Consider the following 19,240-nt stretch of genomic DNA (forward strand, 5'->3'; position numbering starts at 1 on the left):
TGTAGACCAGGCCTTAGATCTAACAAGTTAATGCTGAATTTTTAAAAAAGGACACTGTCAGCAATTTAGGGATGAAAACGTATGTTTTATTTCAAAAAAGTTTATATAAAACTTGATAATTTAAATGATTTCATGATTTAAAAAAAATGCCACAGAAACAGGGTTTTGTTGTATTTAAACAATATCTGCGACCTAACCATTGCAACCTTGTTCTAAAAAAATACCACAGAAACAGGGTTTGGTTGTTGTATTTAAACATTACCCTGCAATGTCTGCAATCTAACCATTGCACCCTTGTTCTAATGCATGGGCTCCTGAGTGAAACTGACTCGCCTACGTTGACAAGCTACATGAAATGCAAAAGGCAAAATCAACAGAGCCTAACAACCCCAACCAAATAGATTTTAAAAGTTCTTCAGTATAAATAACCAAACGATTTATTAGTAATGGGAGTATGAAATTTGGTTGTCTAGAGCTATGATTTTTAATTTGACAGTCTACGTTCTTTTTAAGGTTTCAGAGTAGCAGCCGTGTTAGTCTGTATCCGCAAAAAGAAAAGGAGTACTTGTGGCACCTTAGAGACCAACAAATTTATTTGAGCATAAGCTTTCGTGAGCTACAGATGTAGCGAGCTGTAGCTCACGAAAGCTTATGCTCAAATAAATTGTTAGTCGCTAAGGTGCCACAAGTCCTCCTGTTCTTTTTAAGATGTAAATACTATAGCTCCTCTTAATACAAAATACAGCCAATTCAGTACAGATATGAAATCACTAAGGAAAAGACAGAAAACTACGATTCATGCTAATGCTTAAGTTCAAGGTTTTTTTCTGTGTTGTCCGAGTCCATTTAAACTGAAACCCAGAAAAATGTTTACCTTTGCCTTTCATGGTGGTTATGGACTTGGAATCACTCCAGTTTCCTACGCCCCGGCTAGTTACTGCAGCAACCTTTTTCAAATTAGAAGGTGAGTTAAAATTTTATAATGAGAACAATGAATGAGTTTAGAAAAGGGTTACTGGTGCAGTGGAACTGATGAGAAATGGACTTTGAAAAAAAACACAACAGCTTGTTTAATGACTTGGTACTATAAGGTTTGTGAACAGAGATAAAGCAGAGCTGCTTAGAGTTAATTAAAGTAATCTATTGAGATACATTGCAGATAACAGTATATGGCGAGATCTTTACCAAAAAAGCATGTAAATAAGGGGGGCTGGAATAATTCTGCCCAGTATAACCTAGCACTCCCATGCCGGCAGTAATTTTAGCCCCAACAATTTATTAGAAAGTGTCCTGTATACAGAAGTGATCGTGCATATAGTAAAAGGTACCCGCTTCTTGCACACACATGGTATTATACAAGTAACAGTAAGAATAACTTTGATTCATGAGGGTTGTATCCTGCTATCTGAATTGCCATGAATATCAATGAGAGTTTAGCATGTGGAAAATTGGCAAGTTAAGGCTGTACTCTTCGCAGTGTTCGCTTTGCAGGCTTGCCTCTCAAACTCAAATCCTGTCTGATTTTAATCTAGCCTTTAGCCCTCCCTAGCATCTCTCCTGCCCCATCCCCAACCTAGAAATACAGGGCTGGAAGGGACCTTGAGATGTCATCATTACTTGCTGTCCTACAATCAGTGGACAGAAAACAACTGATCACAGTCCTCTTTACAACAGTCCTTAACATATCTGAAGACTGATATCAGTTCTGTTTCTTTCCCCCATGATACAATTACAGCCAAATCTGTCTCTGACCTATATCCTGTGCAACCAAAGTGACTTCAGAACTGTGCCATCTGTGGATGACTTTTACAACTGCAACTTGGGTTTCTTGGATGGGGTGAAAATCTAAGGACAGAATTTGAGCCTTAACTTTTGCCTTTTTTTGTCAGTACACAATGAAGGAGTCCGCAAATGTGCTGGCCTTCTATGTACTTTTAGCAATACAGTGTCTTAACTTGCCACGGTGGCACTATTCTGTCAGTTAACTCAGTGCAGTGCTCCGATCATCCAGTAAAAGAAAACCCACTTGAGAATGTGTACAGTACACCTAGAATCACCGGCTTTTAAAATACTCACTCTTAGGGTGTATAATTTGTTGACCTGCAAATTCTCAATCTCGGTATAGTTCTTACTGGCTCTAAGTGAGGACCACTCCTTGGAACCATTTCTACTGTATTCCACCTAACAGGGTGAAAACAACAGAGGAAGGTCACAGTCAACAATACAACAGGGTGGGATGGGGGATGGATGGGTGGCTAGTTTTAAAGTACCACGGATCATTAAAACTACACAAGGGCCAGAACTCAAACCCTCAATCTGAATGCTCAGATCTGGGGTGGGACACAGCACACTTGTAATCAAAACCATGCAACATTTTCCCCCTGTTTTATCTAACTCCAGAGATGGGGAGAGACTGTCTTTACAGTATTTGCTATGTGGAACCCTTTATGCAGCGTATAGGGACCCCTGGCTGCATTTCTCCTGTGAGAAAGTGGATGGAAGATTCCACTCTGCTCCACTGTACCCAAAGGCAGAACCTGGTCTTTATCAATGATCAACAAGGCTATTCATTCAGGGGCCCCATCAAGCACATAAAACCTTAATATAATTGATTAAAGAACTAATACAAGCTTCATCTTACCAGCTCTGACAAGTATAAAGGTTAGATTTATTCTGTGTTTAGGAGACAGGTGCGTCTTAAAGTTGCCAAGTTTTTTGAACTTTTTTTTTTTTTAACTATTTTTTATCAGTCTAACTCAGGGGTAGGCAAACTTTTTGGGCTGAGGGCCACATCTGGGTGGGGAAATTGTATGCAGGGCTGGGGCAGGGGGTTGGGGTGCGAGAGGGAGTGCATAGTGTGGGAGGGGGTGTGGTGTACAGGAACGGGCTCAGGGCAAGGGACTGGTTCAGAGGAGGGGTGCGGGGTGTATGAGGGGACTCAGGGAAGGGGGTTGGGGTGCAGGAGGGGCGTGGACTGTGGGAGGGAGCTCAGAGTAGGGTTTTGGGGTGCAGCAGGGGTATGGGGTGCGACGGGGCTCAGGGCAGGGAGTTGAGATACAGGAGGGGTGCGAGGTGCAGGCAGGGAGTTGGGGGGTGGGGTGCAGGAGGGGTTCGGGCTCTGGCCCAGCGCTGCTTACCTAAAGTAGCTCCGGGATGGCAGCGGCGCGCCACGGGGTCAGGGCAGGCTCCCTGCCAACCTGCCCTGGTCCCACACTGTGTCGCTCCAGGAAGCGGCCGCACCATGTCCCTGCGTGGCCCCTGGCGGGGGTGGGGGGCCCACAGGGCTCCTCATGCTGCCCTTGCCACTCCTCCAGGTACCTCCCCTGAAGCTCCCATTGGCCACAGTTCCCCATTCCCAGCCAATGGAGCTGCGGGAGGCGGTGCCTGGAGGTAAGGGCAACGCACGGAGCCCTCTGCCCCCTCCCTGCTCCTGGGGCCACAGGGATGTTGTGCCGAACACTTCTGAGAGAGGTGTGGGGCCTGCAGCACCACGGGGGGCAATCCCGCGGGCCAGATCCAAAGCTCTGAGGGGCTGGATCCGGCCCACGGGCTATAGTTTGCCCACCCCGGTCTAACTGAAAGAAAAAGGAATCCACCCCATAGAAACAGGGACAATCACTGTCCTCCCATATGTCTCTAATAAATGCAGATGACTTTCTTACATTATTAAATCTGAACTGGAATTTCAGTGACTATGTATAGAGGCGATTTTGCCTGAGCTCCCCAATAAAACTCAATTTTCCAACATCCGCACCTCAATCTCATTTATTCATCTTCCTCGGTATTATTGTAATGGACCTGGAAAAAAATATTTACATGATCTTTGCAATAACTGCACTGTGTCTTCTGCTCCTGTTTCGACTCCGTCTCTCATCATTGTTAAAGCCTCACAATCTAAATTAACTGAGCTGAAATTCACTCTAATCTCCAATGACTTGAATTTTAAGCTCTGTGGGGCAGGGACCATCTTTCTGCTCTACAGTGTTTCTACAGTGCCTAGCACAACAGGATCCTTGTCCATGACTAGGGCTCCCAGGTGCTACACTAATACAAGTAATTAACTGTAATAATTCAGGAAAACATTTTAGCATATGTTTAAATCCCATTGATTTAAATGTCAGGTTTCAGAGAATGTATCCGATGAAGTGAACTGTAGCTCACGAAAGCTTATGCTCAAATAAATTGGTTAGTCTCTAAGGTGCCACTAGTCCTCCTTTTCTTTTTATTGATTTAAATGAGATTCAATCAATGCTTACAATTGAACATGTGCTTAAGTGCTTTGCTGAATTGGGACTTCTGTGCAAAGGGGCTCACACAGGCCGTATTAAGGGCTTGAGTTATGCTGAATCTTCCTGCAGATGGTATGTATATGCACGGGGGGGAGCGAAACATACTTCTGGCCACTTCAGTCTCACTTAAGTGCATAAAACAGGCCTCTGTGGAATTTTAAGGTGGTGCACAGGCCTTGCACAGATGTGATTTTCACCATGAGTGAACAGCTGCAGATAGTTTTGTTCAGAAGGGTCAAATTCCCAGAGCCATAAACCACTGACGCCCTTTGCAGTGAGGAAGGAATCCTTTCTTCTGCTGCACATGCAGGGCTCCCATTCAGCTTTGGGTCTTGACTGAGGAACAAGTCGCAGAATACTACTTACAATGTACTCTCGGATGAGGCCGTGGGCATACATGGGCGGAGCCCAGCGAGCGATCACCACGCCTTCCACCTCTTTCTTTAGGGACAGCTGAAGATGAAGGGGGGGATCGGGTACTACCAAAGAAACAAGCGAGTTAGGGACAGACTGACCACAGGGATCTGTTCATCAGAATCATAAGGGGAAAAAAGTAAAGAACAAGTGTCCAGATATTAGTGAGCAACTTATTCCCTACTGGAGCTTGGTCACACCACGGAGCCAGTGGGCGCGGGGAGTCAATGTAAGAGTGCACCCTTCCCATGGATCCTCAGCTAGCAGAGTGCCCTCGGAAGGGGCAACTAACAACCTATTGCTCATGGGAAGTGGAGACCCACATGTGGGAGGCTGCCTTCTGTGTGCAGATCTGCAGGGAGAGGATCCAGGCTCTGAATGTGTACCACTCATCCCTTAGAGATGCTGTAACTAGAGGGTGCAATCTGGCCCCAGTGGAGTCAACGGGGGTTGTTCTGTTGACTGCAATGAAGCCGGGATTTTGCCCAATGCGGTCAGCATCAAACTTTATTTTGTACCTTTTCCCACCCCCACCCCAAAAAAAGCACAGATAAAATGGAGGGACATCATTGTATTCCTTCCACAGAGCTCTTCATGGCTCTGTAAGAGGAGATGAATTTCCCAGGAACACCTTTGTTTTGGGTAGATTCGCAAAATTACAGGGGGCAGATCCTTGAATCAGTGGAGTTATTAAAATTTACCCCAGCTGAGGCTCTGTCCCCTTGCCTTCTGCAAAAAGTTGTGGGATGCTATTCAGAAAGCACGTCTCCATCTTCTCTTTTGTGGAAGCACAGTGCTGTGGCTACTTGACGGATTAGAAGTGTTACATATGCAGGAACTTAGAACAGAACATGCAAAGACCACTTACAGCCTTCCGGCGTACGCAGAGTGATAAAGTCATTGGTGTTGTACACTTTGCTGAGGCACTGGACCTGAACTTTGACCTGATAGGTGCAATCTGGCTTGAGGACTTTTAAGACACTGTTTGTTTTGTTACTGTGAGTTTCTAAAGTTTTCCACATGCTTTCGCCAACCATTCTGTGGGAGAGAATAAAACCACTTAACTCAGGAAGTATTTCAGTAGCCGGAGATGTTAGCTTGTTCTAAGAGCACCCATCATCTAATGACACTTTAAAGGCCTGCTTAACGAGACACTATTAACTTAAAGCTAGTCCGCTTCAAAATATGAGTTAAAAGTCATTGAAAGGTTTACACTTGCCACTTTCTAAATTTTTTTACAACACTGCCTTAACTTCTTGACACTTTTTCTTTCATGGTAGCTCTGTGCCACACAAAGGCCTAAACAAACAAAAGGGGAAACTGACTACACACAAATGGCTGGAAGTTGAAGCTAGTCAAATTCAAGGGTCATGGTGGATTCTACATTACCGGCAGATTTTAATGTCACAACTGGCTTTTTTAAAAACAGATATGATCTAGTTCACACATTAATTATTTTGGGGAAGTTGTACAGGATGTGTTATACAGGACCCCTGACTAGACTATCACAGTGGTCCTTTCTGGCCTTAGAAAGTATTAATTGAGAAAATGCTGGCAAATGCACAAGGTAAACAATCTGAAAAACACAAAGACAAATAATTTTTCTGTAATCTCTTCTAGCTAAAGCCATTTCAAGTCTTGTTGGTAACACTAATAGGTAAAACAGAAATGAGATTTTTAAGTTGACTTCACAAGGTGCTTAAGAGAGTGCCTGTCTAGCCTTAAACCAGGGTGCACTGATTTAAAACGAAGTGATTTAAATTATCAATTTTAATCAACTTTTCCATTTGTACATCACTTATTTTCTAAAGAGCGGTGCATTCTCAGTGGTTGATATAACCGTTTTGATTTTGAATTATGACGTGATTGGAATAACAGAGACTTGGTCGGATAACTCACATGACTGGAGTACTGTCATGGATGGTTATAAACTGTTCAGGAAGGACAAGCAGGGCAGAAAAGGTAGGGGAGTAGCACTGTATGTAAGGGAGCAGTATGACTGCTCAGAGCTCCGGTACGAAACTGCAGAAAAACCTGAGTGTCTCTGGATTAAGTTTAGAAGTGTGAGCTACAGGAGGGATGTAGTGGTGGGAGTCTGCTATAGACCACCGGACCAGGGGGATGAGGTGGATGAGGCTTTCTTCCGGCAGCTCGCGGAAGCTACTAGATCGCACGCCCTGATTCTCATGGGTGACTTTAATTTTCCTGATATCTGCTGGGAGAGCAATACAGCGGTGCATAGACAATCCAGGAAGTTTTTGGAAAGCATAGGGGACAATTTCCTGGTACAAGTGCTAGAGGAGCCAACTAGGGGGGGAGCTTTTCTTGACCTGCTGCTCACAAACCGGGAAGAATTAGTAGGGGAAGCAAAAGTGGATGGGAATCTGGGAGGCAGTGACCATGAGTTGGTTGAGTTCAGGATCCTGACACAGGGAAGAAAGGTAAGCAGCAGGATACGGACCCTGGACTTCAGGAAAGCAGACTTCGACTCCCTCAGGGAATGGATGGGTAGGATCCCCTGGGGGACTAACATGAAGGGGAAAGGAGTCCAGGAAAGCTTGCTGTATTTCAAGGAATCCCTGTTGAGGTTACAGGGACAAACCATCCCGATGTGTCGAAAGAATAGTAAATATGGCAGGTGACCAGCTTGGCTTAACGGTGAAATCCTAGCGGATCTTAAGCATAAAAAAGAAGCTTACAAGAAGTGGAAGGTTGGACATATGACCAGGGAGGAGTATAAAAATATTGCTCGGGCATGTAGGAATGATATCAGGAGGGCCAAATCGCACCTGGAGCTGCAGCTAGCAAGAGATGTTAAGAGTAACAAGAAGGGTTTCTTCAGGTATGTTGGCAACAAGAAGAAAGCCAAGGAAAGTGTGGGACCCACAGTATTCTTGTCAGCAAGTTAAAGGGCTGGATGAATGCACTATAAGGTGGGTAGAAAGTTGGCTAGATTGTCAGGCTCAACGGGTAGTGATCAATGGCTCCATGTCTAGTTGGCAGCCGGTGTCAAGTGGAGTGCCCCAGGGGTCGGTCCTGGGGCCGGTTTTGTTCAATATCTTCATAAATGATCTGGAGGATGGTGTGGATTGCACTCTCAGCAAATTTGCAGATGATACTAAACTGGGAGGAGTGGTAGATACGCTGGAGGGCAGGGATAGGATACAGAGGGACTTAGACAAATTGGAGGATTGGGCCAAAAGAAATCTGATGAGGTTCAATAAGGATAAGTGCAGGGTCCTGCACTTAGGACGGAAGAACCCAATGCACCGCTACAGACTAGGGACCGAATGGCTAGGCAGCAGCTCTGCGGAAAAGGACCTAGGGGTGACAGTGGACGAGAAGCTGGATATGAGTCAGCAGTGTGCCCTTGTTGCCAAGAAGGCCAATGGCATTTTGGGATGTATAAGTAGGGGCATAGCGAGCAGATCGAGGGACGTGATCGTCCCCCTCTATTCGACATTGGTGAGGCCTCATCTGGAGTACTGTGTCCAGTTTTGGGCCCCACACTACAAGAAGGATGTGGATAAATTGGAAAGAGTCCAGCGAAGGGCAACAAAAATGATTAGGGGTCTGGAACACATGAGTTATGAGGAGAGGCTGAGGGAACTGGGATTGTTTAGTCTGCGGAAGAGAAGAATGAGGGGGGGATTTGATAGCTGCTTTCAACTACCTGAGAGGTGGTTCCAGAGAGGATGGTTCTAGACTATTCTCAGTGGTGGAAGAGGACAGGACAAGGAGTAATGGTCTCAAGTTGCAGTGGGGGAGGTTTAGGTTGGATATTAGGAAAAACTTTTTCACTAGGAGAGTGGTGAAACACTGGAATGCGTTGCCTAGGGAGGTGGTGGAATCTCCTTCCTTAGAAGTTTTTAAGGTCAGGCTTGACAAAGCCCTGGCTGGGATGATTTAATTGGGGATGGGTCCTGCTTTTGAGCAGGGGTTTGGACTAGATGACCTCCTGAGGTCCCTTCCAACCCTGATATTCTATGATTCTATGATTTGGTACATCTTTTTTGCTATCCAGGGGGCACACTATAACTAAATACATTTATTTCAGCAATTACATAGCTTAAGATTTTCAGATTCTTATTTATTGTTCATGTTAGTATGTTAGAAAATGGTAAAAGATATATTGCTTGTTTACTTGATACTTAACTTTTTTCTTATGATGAGAATGGTAACTGCAATTTAACACAAAATGGTATATACAAATATTTGTATTAAACAAAGCAGCCTTGCATATTTTGGATGCATAAACTTCCTTTATCAAAATATGTTTCACATTTACAACTACATGATTTATTAAACAGAGGGGTTAGCTGTGTAGTAAGCTGATTAAACATTATTTCAGGTCAGCCTGGGAAAATTTTCAAATATGCCTAAGTGAAAGTGACTGGCCCTTAAGTGCCTAGTCTCACCAGAGCCTCTTGAAAATGAGACCGTCTCCTTTGTTACTTAGGCTGAGCTATTGCACCTTATTTATAAAGCCTGACCTCAAAAGTTTTCCCCAATTTTCTTTGTATAGAAAAGCATCCTTTAACTCAAAGTTTTTGATAGAGGCTCATGGATTTATCGTATATATCTTGTATTAAAATTGTATTTAAATATTGTAAGCTATTATAATAAATTTTGGCCTTAATGTGTTTTGTATTAAATTCAGATTTCACTTTAAACAAAAACAACTTATAATTTAAATAACAAAATGAAAAAAAATCTGATCTCAATTAAAGTGTCACAGATTTTTATCTACCCTGCTTTTAAACATGAGTAGTCACAATGAATTTAGGACTACTCACATGCTTCATCTGATAAAAAAAAATAATCAAGATTCGTGCAATTTACCTGTAATAGACATTATACACACAGGATGTTGAGGACATTTTTTTAGGTCGAGCCCACGTTAAAGTGACTTCACCAGAGAAATCAGCCGTCCACTGGAGATTCTGGACTTTGTACACAATTGTGTCATCTATGCAGACAATAGAAAATACTATTTTAGAGAGGAAAATGAAAGCAGTGCTTTACAGAATAGGGGGCAAAGGGTTACGTGGCAGAAGCAGTGCATATAGCTGTAGACTGAAGCATACACGTAAACAATCAATGCCCACAGGCAAAGCACCATCTGAAATTATTCAGAAGAGCATTAACGGTCCTGGATTGGCCCTTTTCACCAATCTGATCTAAGAAGTCACTTCTTTACTTGTGGAACACCTCTAGGTCATGAATCTCTACAAAGCTTGTGAACTGTCCGGATCATGGACCTTTTCTGCACGCTTTTCTTTATAATGCCGAGAACACAGAGGGAGGATGGCGAAGAAGGCTGGTCTTGGGGCCAAGGCAGTGAGATTCAGGTGATCTGGATTCTGTAGCTTGCTTTGCCGGAGTCTCCCTCTGTGACCTTGGGCCAGTCATTTAGTTTCTCTGTGCCTCAGTTTCCCCACTTGTAAAAAAGAGGAAAATTGCACTTCATTACCACACAGACATGCTGGGAGGATCCATTCACTGATGTTTGTGGGACACTTGGATAATACAGCGCTGAGGGCTGCGTAAGCGTCTAGACAGATAGCTGGTGCTAACCAGCAGTGTTCAGATAGTGTCATTTATTCCTTTAGGTCACCTGCTTCTTTCTCCTTATTGGAGAATGTGTGCGAGGCTCAATGTCCGAGTAAGCCGGGCTGCCAATCAGCTCTACAGTTCGGCTCTGTGGAAGGCAGCGCGCTCTAGCGGCTGCAACAGGGGACTTGCAACCAGGACACGTCGTTTCTAATTCTAGCTAGTGCCCTGCCCTTCTCTGTGCTTCACTTTCTCCATCTGAAACACATGAGGCTTAATCGCCAGCTGTTCATTAAGTACTGTGAGATCCTCAGCTGGAAAGCCCTAGAAATATTATCAAAGCTAACGAATGTCTGGTAGTTCCACACTCTCCACTCACTGCAAATACCACCCTCCCCCCCTCCCCCCCCATATCTGCAGGCCACCTTATTCCCCTTTATGTGCAGTCTGTCGCGCTCTGTGTCCCACTCCCCCCCCCCCCTCATTGCTCAGCTGCCAGGCCTCTGAGCTGTGGACTCCAGCTCCGCTCCCAGGACCCTACTTAGCCCACTGGTTTCATTTCCAGTTTATTAGGGAAACTAAACAGAGAGCTCTGAGTTGCTCCTGATAGTTTCCTAATCAGCTGAAAATTAAACCAATGAGCCTACCAGCCTATGGGGGAGGAGATGAAATCTCCCAGCACCAGCAAGTTCAGCAAAATAAAGCAAGGGTTTCTTGCCTCACTTCAGCATTCCAGCCCAGCTGTGGGTCTCAGTGGCTCCTTGGCCCCCAGTCTGGGCCGCTTCTCAGAATCAATATTTAATTAAAGAACTACAAACTGATTGATGTTCAGTACCCCGAGCAGTTTACTGGGAAAATGGCTGAATCCCACATCTGGGAAAAGACAGTGATCGATGTTGTTATTATCTACCCAGAACGGACCAGGACTTCCAATCAACGTGTAACACGTCTGGCTCCAGGGGTAATGATGGAGGGGGAAACTGAAAGTGGGGGAGCGAGGGAGTTTAGCTCTGTGCCTGTGCACTCCGGGATATATTTTCAGAGCAGGACACAGTGGGCAAAACGCACCCACTTATTGGCTGTGCTAATCAGGGAATGTCCTGTATTTGTATGCCGCTAAATGACTAATGTTATTTGCCTGCGTCTGCAATTGCTGTAGATGCATTGAAGGAAATTATGTGTGTGGAAGCAGGAAGGGAGGTGTCCGATTGTGAGCGGGAGGGGAGATGGACCATACGACTGTGAACAAAGCAGGGTTGATCAAGGTGATTGTGAATGAAGGACAGGCACCCGTGAGACAATGTCTGTATAATAATGTGGTCTGTGCTATGGAAAAAATGAGAACTTCCATGTCAGTGCATTTACTTACCGGTGCAGTTTCTCTCATCGCTACTATCTGAACAGTCCAGAAATCCATCACACCGTTCTGTTGTCATGATACAGGCTTCCCCATCTTCACACTTATAACCATTCGGGCATGATAGTGTGCTGTGAGTAGCTGGAAGATGGAAAAGCATTGCATGATTCAAAGCAGGAGAGCTCATTTACAAGTTTCCTGTCCGGAACATCTCACACAGTGCTGTCAAGCATGACGCTAAACCGCAGCCATACTGAAATGCAGAGGTGGCCGCATCTCGTTCATGGGTAAAGTGATCCCAGTATAGAATTTGTAATTATTGTTGTTACTACGTCCATATTAGAACATCTTGCTGAGAACTTCTGGGGTGAATGGCATGACAGTGTCAATCACTAACCATGCTGGTAACTAGAGTGCTCTAGGAGGGTTATATTTTGCACCCTGAGGTTAAGAAACTAATCTTCAGTTGTGCCAAACGGTAATTTTTAAAAAAGCAAGGGATAGGTAATGGTTTTATTGTGAGCTTTTAGCATAAAAACAGAAATTTTAATGCATCTCTCTATAAATGAAGGGACTGAGCTTAATTTTCAAATTTGGGAAGTTGAGGCAAAATGGCAGTCTGGCATCTAAAAAGGTGCCCACGTTTGTTTGAGTCTCTAAGCCCAATTTTCAAACACTGAGTCAGATTTTCAAAAGTGCTCAGCCCCCAGCAGCTCCAATAGTTCTCTGAGCATGTCTGAAAATCTGGTGCTATATCTTTCTGTCTGTACTTAATATATATATTCACATATATTTCCCCGCCGCGTGAATTCTGAATGTGACGTCCGCCTTTGTATTGTTTTCCATATCCTTATCACATTTTCACACGAGGCCAGCAAGAACTTGACAGTGCCCCAGTGAAGTCAATAGCAAAACTCCCAATGAGAGCAAAATCACACTATGAAGCTACCAACTACCATCCTGTTTTAATTAATGTTTTCTGATCAAGTCATATAACATTGTCAGGGTATGATGTTATAAACAGACACAAACTGAATCTCACTCAAAACTTATTTTTCCAATTGGAGGGAGGAACAGACACCCAAGCATTAGTCTTTTCGCAACATACCCTTGCTATTTCTCTGATGTTAAAGCCATATAAAGAGGGCAGTCTTGTCTAGTGGTTAGCGCAGTAGGCTAAGAGTCACACGAACTGGGCTCTACTTCTTATTCTGCCCTTGGCCTGCTGTGTGAATTTGCGCAAATCACTTCCTCTCTCTGTGCACATTTCCACTTCTGCTCTTTGTCTACCTTGTCTGTAGAGATAATGAGCTCTATGGGGGCAAGGACCATCTCGCACTAACTCTGTACAGCATCTAGTGCCGTGATGCTCTAAACTAGGCGCTACCGTAATACTGCTAATAAATGTGTGTCTGTTTTTACTTTGGTACTGCACTAAATGCATTACAGTGCATTATTCATTGCATACCACTAGCATGGATTCCGCTTGCACTGACGCGATGTTCTGTGGTCTTTTCTTTAAAGAAAGCCTTGCTCAGAGAGAGCTAAAGCACCGCTCAGCCTGTGGGAAATGAGCACTTACGACAGTTCATTTCATCTGTGCCATCCTGGCAGTCTCTCAAGCCATCACATCGCTTCCAGTTAGGGATGCACTTCCTCAGTTGCTGACACTCAAACTCAAACCTGCTGCACCGGCCGAGGGAGGTGGTGGAAGTCGCAGTTACGTTGACTACTGGGAACCAGAGGAAGAGAATAGTCAGCAAACTACATAAGCAATAGCAGAACCCCCCCACTGGGCAATGGCAATGACTGACAGACTGAGTTGTCTATTGGTTCCTCTAGTTCAGAATCGGTTTGCATCTCCCCACTCCACCAGATGGCAGCCGCTTCCTGTATAAAGAAGTAACTAAATCCACCGCTGCCTCCTTTACCAAATCCCATATGTCCTAACCAGGGCCAGCTCCCCTCACTGTTTCAGGGGTTACAGTGCAAAAGCTGGCCTGCTACTCTAAAGGCAACCTACAAATGGAGATGCTGGCATGTGCTCAGGCTTCTAAGTCTGGAAAGGAACCAACCGCAGCTCGCTCCCACCTGAAAGGTGTCTCTTCCTATACACAATCAGAGATTGTTATGGCTGCAAGCATGTAACAACCTACTTTGAGCTGGGACAGAGATGTGTTTTCTAAGCAGCCACTGCTCCATGGCAAATATTTCCACTGATTCTCAGAACTCAGAGAGAGTGAGCCAAATTCTCTCCTGCTACAAGTGGGTGCAAGTCCATGTGAATGAACAGATTGGCACCCTTTCACCCAGCATATAGTTTGGCCCAAATCTTTTCTAACATTTACATTTGGGGCTTTATTTCTCAGGAACACATTTGCAGGGAATATCCACCACTGAGTGTAAAACGAAGCAGCAGGGAAGGAGAAAACCTTACATAAAGTAGGGCAGGCTTCTTCATCTGAGCCATCTGTGCAGTCCTGATATCCATCGCAAACCCAGCTGTTCATGATGCACGCGCCACTGTTGCAACGGAAGTGGTTAGGTAAACACGTCACTGGGGCGGATGTCGTAAAGGGAAGGATCTGTGAACCTAAAAATAAACCAGTGAGAGTTGATCTTACTGGACATGTTCCTACGTCTGATTATGTGCTAAAAGCTTTTTCTGTTCCTAGGAGACTGAAAGGCAAAATCCCAGGACATCAGTTGGAAAAGGAGGAGGATGGGGAATATGTCACAAGCACAGTGTTTTTATTCTAGCAGCACAAAGCTGGCTCCGAGAGCCAGACCTAAACATAAAACAAAGCTGCAGTCAAAGGACAGGAACCTGAGGGTGAAAACACAGTGATGCATCTTACTGGTGTGTTTTTAAAAGGGTAGTACCACTTTAAGTGCGGGAAGGTGCACAGTGATTGCAGTGAGCTTTGTAGCCTTGGTCCCTGCAGGATGCAGACTATTCTACTGCCCCCTAGATTTCCTGCAGACATTTCCCTATAGCAGCTTCCAATATACATGGGTCTGCTCCTATGCGCCCTCCCCATAAGTGGATACAGACAAGCCACAGCCTCGTCAGCGCAGAGAACTCCAGTAGGTCAACACAGACAAAGTATGCATTCTGGCTCAGCACAGAAACCCTCTCCACATGCTAAAGCCATGGTCCTGCAAATCAGATCTACCTGGGAGGACCCTTATATAATCCCAAGGTTCCACTGAAATCAAGGTTTTTCCATAAACAGATCTGATTGCAGCATTGGGGCCTTGATCAAGACAGCCCAGATGCCTTGTTGACCAGATAAAACAGTCAGGAAAGGATGAAGGGCTTACCTGTCTGTCACACAACTTAGCAGGGGATTTAAGGGAAGGGTGTGCTTTCCTCCTAGCAGGAGAAATAGGCAAGGAGAAGACCTCTACAGACTGCAGCCCAGGTGGGGAAGGGGAACTGCTTTGATGTTACTCGAGTTTTCAACTTAACCAATATTGTGCCTGAGGGAAGGAGCTGTAACAGACACAAAGACCACCAGCTTACACGATAGCACGCAATCCAAAGAGCCTGGTCTACATGCCGCATGTGTGCCGATTTCATTAAATCTGTTTAAAAACCAATTCAGTTAACTCTGTGCAGCCTCCTAGTGTGAACGTGCTCAACCTGGTTTAGGTGCATCTATGCTAGGGAACAGAGTAACAGCCGTGTTAGTCTGTATTCGCAAAAAGAAAAGGAGTACTTGTGGCACCTTAGAGACTAACCAATTTATTTGAGCATAAGCTTTCGTGAGCTCATCCGATGGAGTGAGCTGTGGCTCACGAAAGCTTATGCTCAGATAAATTGGTTAGTCTCTAAGGTGCCACAAGTCCTCCTTTTCTTTATGCTAGGGAACTGCATCAATTTAACTACACGGGTTTCTAAACAGATTATGTGAAATGGGTGCACATATTTGTCTGTAGACCACGCTAAAAGATTCTCTGCTGGACAGGAAGCTTCTGTACCGTTTATTGAAACAAACATACTGTGTAAAAATGACTGAGTCAGGGTACTTTTGTTTTGTGCTACAATCAATGTAAAACATGGAACTCACTGCTTGAACAAGGCAATAATAAGGACTCAGCAGAGGGCTAAGTGCTACAACTGTGATGTATCAGCTGTTTTAAAAATGAGTGGCTCGATGGAACATAAAATCATCACTGATAAAGTCTCCAGATGACACAGAGATTCAGGGAGTGGTAAATAAGGAAGAGGACAGGTCACTGATACAAAGCAATCTAAATTGCTTCGTAAGCTGGACACAAGCAAACAATATGTGTCTTAATAGCTAAACGTAAAATTATACATTGAGGAACAAAGAATGTAGGCCGTACTTACAAGAGGGGAGACTCTATCCTGAGAAGCAGTGACTGAAAAAGACTTGGGGTCATGGTGAATAATCAACTCTCATTGTGAAGCTGTGGCCATTAAGGCTAAGGTGTGATCCTTGGACATATAAACAGGGGAATCTTGAGTAGGAGTAGAGGCTATTTTACCTCAGCATTTGCCATTGGTGTGACCACTGCTAGAATACTGTGTTTGGTTTTGCAGTCCACATACCAGAAGGATGTTGATAAATTGGAGAAGGCTCAGAGAAGACCCATGAGAATGATTAAAGGATTGGAAAACATGCCTTAGAGAGAGGGATTCAAGGAGCTCAATCTATTTAGCTTAGCAAAGAGAAAGTTAAAGAGTGACTTGATCACAGTCTACATGAGGAGCAAAAATTTGATAATGTTATAGCAACAGCTGGAAGTTCAAATTAGACAAATCCAGAGTGGAAATAAGGTGTAAATGTTTAACAGTGAGCGTTATTAGCTTTTGGAACAATTTACCACTAATTGTAACGGATTCTCCATCACTGGCAATTTTTAAATCAAGATATGGGATGTTTTTCTAAACTTTGTGCTCTAGTTCACACAGGAATTAATTCAGGGAAGTCCTATGGCCTGTGTTATGCAGGAGGTCAGATTAGATGATCGCACAGTGGTCCCTTCTGGCTTTATAATCTATGGAACAGATAACTGAGGCAGCAGCCACCCTTGCTCTTACCCCCACATTCCTTCTCGTCAGACCAATCACCACAGTCGTTCTCCTCATCACATTTCCACCGGTTAGGGATGCAGTGGCCATTCTCACACTGGAACTGGTAGTAGCGAGAGCAGTTCGGCACTTCCGTTGGGTTTTCTAACAATGATAGGAAATTGTCATGAGGTCCAGCATTCCTGACTCCTCGGTGACCCAGGCTCTGTCCATCCTAAAGGTGAAGCCTGACTAGTGGTGCTCCATAGCTCACAGAAGCAGTGCTGTTTTCCTGATAAGCAAACCCCCATCCCTCACAATCTCCACTAGGGTTTTGTCATTGTTATTTACGCAGCTCCCGAAGTGGGCTAGATGGTGTATGGACAGGGAATAGAAACAGCCTCTGCTCCATGGAGCTTACCATTGAAAACCAGATCGCGCACAGTAAGGCAAGAGATGAGGTAGGGGGGAATGGAGTGGAAAACGTGGCTAACACAGTCTGAACATGCGGTTGGCTGTGCATGTTTTCCTAAGGCTTGCAGGGAATAATTACTAACCCTGCTCTCAGATATAAGACTGGACTGGGAATCTGTGCAGCAAATGTGCTCACATATGGCTTCAAGTCAACCACAGTATAGAGAAGGCCCGATATCAGATTATCAAGAATTCAGTGGATATGGTCATGGGAGGCAGCACGGTCTAGTGGATAGACACGGGACTGGCATTCAGGAGACCCGAATTCTGTTTGCAGTTCTGCCACTGGACTGCACGGTAGCCTTAAGCAAGCTAAGTTACTGCTCTGTGCCGCTGTTTCCCTAATGGTAAAATAGGGATAATGATACTGCTCTCATTAAAACAGTGAAATCAACAAACAAAAAACGCTATCCATCTCTCTCTCTATAAAGTGATTGCAGTCTTCCCCATGGTGACCACTTGGTATCTTAGGGTAAGGCAATGCTGTTAATACTCAAAATAAGACTGAGCTGAGGTAGGAAGGGTTAATGATCCTCTCTGCTCACCACAGTTTGCTTCATCAGAGTAATCCCCACAGTCATCCATCCCGTCACATTTCCACACCAAACTGATGCACACGCCATTCTGGCACTGGAAGTTGAACTGGTCGCAGGTCCGGTGAAACTCTGGGTCTTGAGCTAAAAGGGACAAAGCGAAGTTAAAAAAATAAAAAGTCAAATGCAGCTGTTCTTTCTGAGAGCTTTAGTACAAAGGCAAAGGGCTCAGATCGTGGCTAGCTGTGAGGAGGAGAGGGCAGGGCACAGAGAATCCAGTTTGCCTCATCGCAGAATGGTTCCTTGTGCATGGTTGTGCAATGGTTCCTTGTGCATCTGGCCTGCAAGGACTGGCACTGCTTCACACAGACAATGCTGCTAGCAACCCACAGGAGATGGAGCAGCTTTCTGGCCAGACAGGGGGAATGGAGCTGATGCACGGGAAGCACCAGCTGCACCTTTACAAAGAGCGGAAGCAGATTCCTTATACAGCAGCAAGACATCAAACACTAACTGCCTAGAGCTTGGAAGAAACATCCTCTGCACGCAGAATAGCCCATAACTGTCTATTATGGGCTTCCCTGCACCTTCCTCTGAAGCTTCTGGCACTGGCCACTGGAGGAAAGAGGATACAGTACTAGATGGACCACTGGTCCAGTTTGGCAGTCCCTATGTTCACACACAGACGTACACTCCTCCAGCTGCCCTGGCTGGCATTACATTGACTCAGCTGGAATGATCTGCGAGAGAGGATGTATGCACCCACTGGCCCCAAAGCAGCGTCTGGCTGTAAAAGCCAGGTTAGAGTCCTATGGGCCAAAAGCCCAGCTTTGTCAAACATGCTGGTGAAACAACTGGTCCCACTGAACTTGGATCAAAAGCATCCCAGGGATAAAAGTAATTGCTTGGATTTTGGTGACAACCCACCCAAAACAGCAGCCAACAGAAACCAGGATTTTTAATGTCAACGAAGTGCTACTCAGATCATTTACATCCAGAATGGTCCTGATTTAAAGGAACATACAAGTGGCTTGGTATGTCACTGACACAGTCCAGAAAAGACACACTAAACCCCTCTGTGCTCTCCCGAAGGATGCTTATTTATTCCCTTCTGGTATCTCTTCAGAGCGGTGTTGCCTAGTGGATGGAGCATTGGACTGGGGTGGGGCTCTGCAGATCATGGTTTCTAATCACAGTTTTGCCACTGGCCTGCTGGGTGATATGGGGCAAGATATTTCACTGCCCGGTGCCTCTGTTCCCCCCCATGAGGATAATGGTACTGACCTTTGTAAAGTACTTTGAGATCTACTGATGAAAAGCACCAGGTATTAGGTAAAGGCGAGGTTATTGGTATTGCTGTCACACTTACAGCATCCAGCATAGTTGGCGTCTTCATCCGAGCCATCCCGACACTGCACAATGCCGTCACACACCATGGAGTGGAACAGGCACTGCTGCCGGTTCTTACACACAAAGTCCATGTAACGCGTGCACAGGGGGTCTGGAGGAATCAAAGGGATTGCAGGGGGAATGACAGCATTTCAGTGCATGGCGGTAAGAAACATTTGTGCAGTGCCTA

General features: G+C 44.9%; 2 protein-coding genes across 4 annotated transcripts in view; one reads left to right on the forward strand and one right to left on the reverse strand.

The window, feature by feature from the left end:
• Positions 1-19,240, forward strand: part of LOC311511335 (uncharacterized protein) — a 205,574-nt gene that overhangs the window by 154,358 nt on the left and 31,976 nt on the right. The window lies entirely within an intron of this gene.
• SORL1 (sortilin related receptor 1) overlaps positions 1-19,240 on the reverse strand; it is a 101,609-nt gene that overhangs the window by 10,766 nt on the left and 71,603 nt on the right. For 2 of the 3 annotated variants that reach the window (XM_084611842.1, XM_084611841.1), the window contains exons 28-38: positions 19,031-19,162; positions 17,674-17,805; positions 16,685-16,819; positions 14,051-14,206; positions 13,196-13,345; positions 11,626-11,754; positions 9,546-9,672; positions 5,572-5,741; positions 4,656-4,768; positions 2,077-2,181; positions 875-947 (exon numbers count right to left, since the gene is read on the reverse strand). In XM_084611842.1, coding sequence (XP_084467968.1) covers positions 875-947; positions 2,077-2,181; positions 4,656-4,768; positions 5,572-5,741; positions 9,546-9,672; positions 11,626-11,754; positions 13,196-13,345; positions 14,051-14,206; positions 16,685-16,819; positions 17,674-17,805; positions 19,031-19,162 — 1,422 coding nt within the window. The remainder of the gene's footprint in view (positions 1-874; positions 948-2,076; positions 2,182-4,655; positions 4,769-5,571; positions 5,742-9,545; positions 9,673-11,625; positions 11,755-13,195; positions 13,346-14,050; positions 14,207-16,684; positions 16,820-17,673; positions 17,806-19,030; positions 19,163-19,240) is intronic. The other variant, XM_084611843.1, reaches the window with a different exon arrangement.

Source organism: Lepidochelys olivacea (assembly GCF_965140295.1).
Source record: "Lepidochelys olivacea isolate rLepOli2 genome assembly, chromosome: 22".
Lineage (NCBI taxonomy): Eukaryota > Metazoa > Chordata > Testudines > Cheloniidae > Lepidochelys > Lepidochelys olivacea.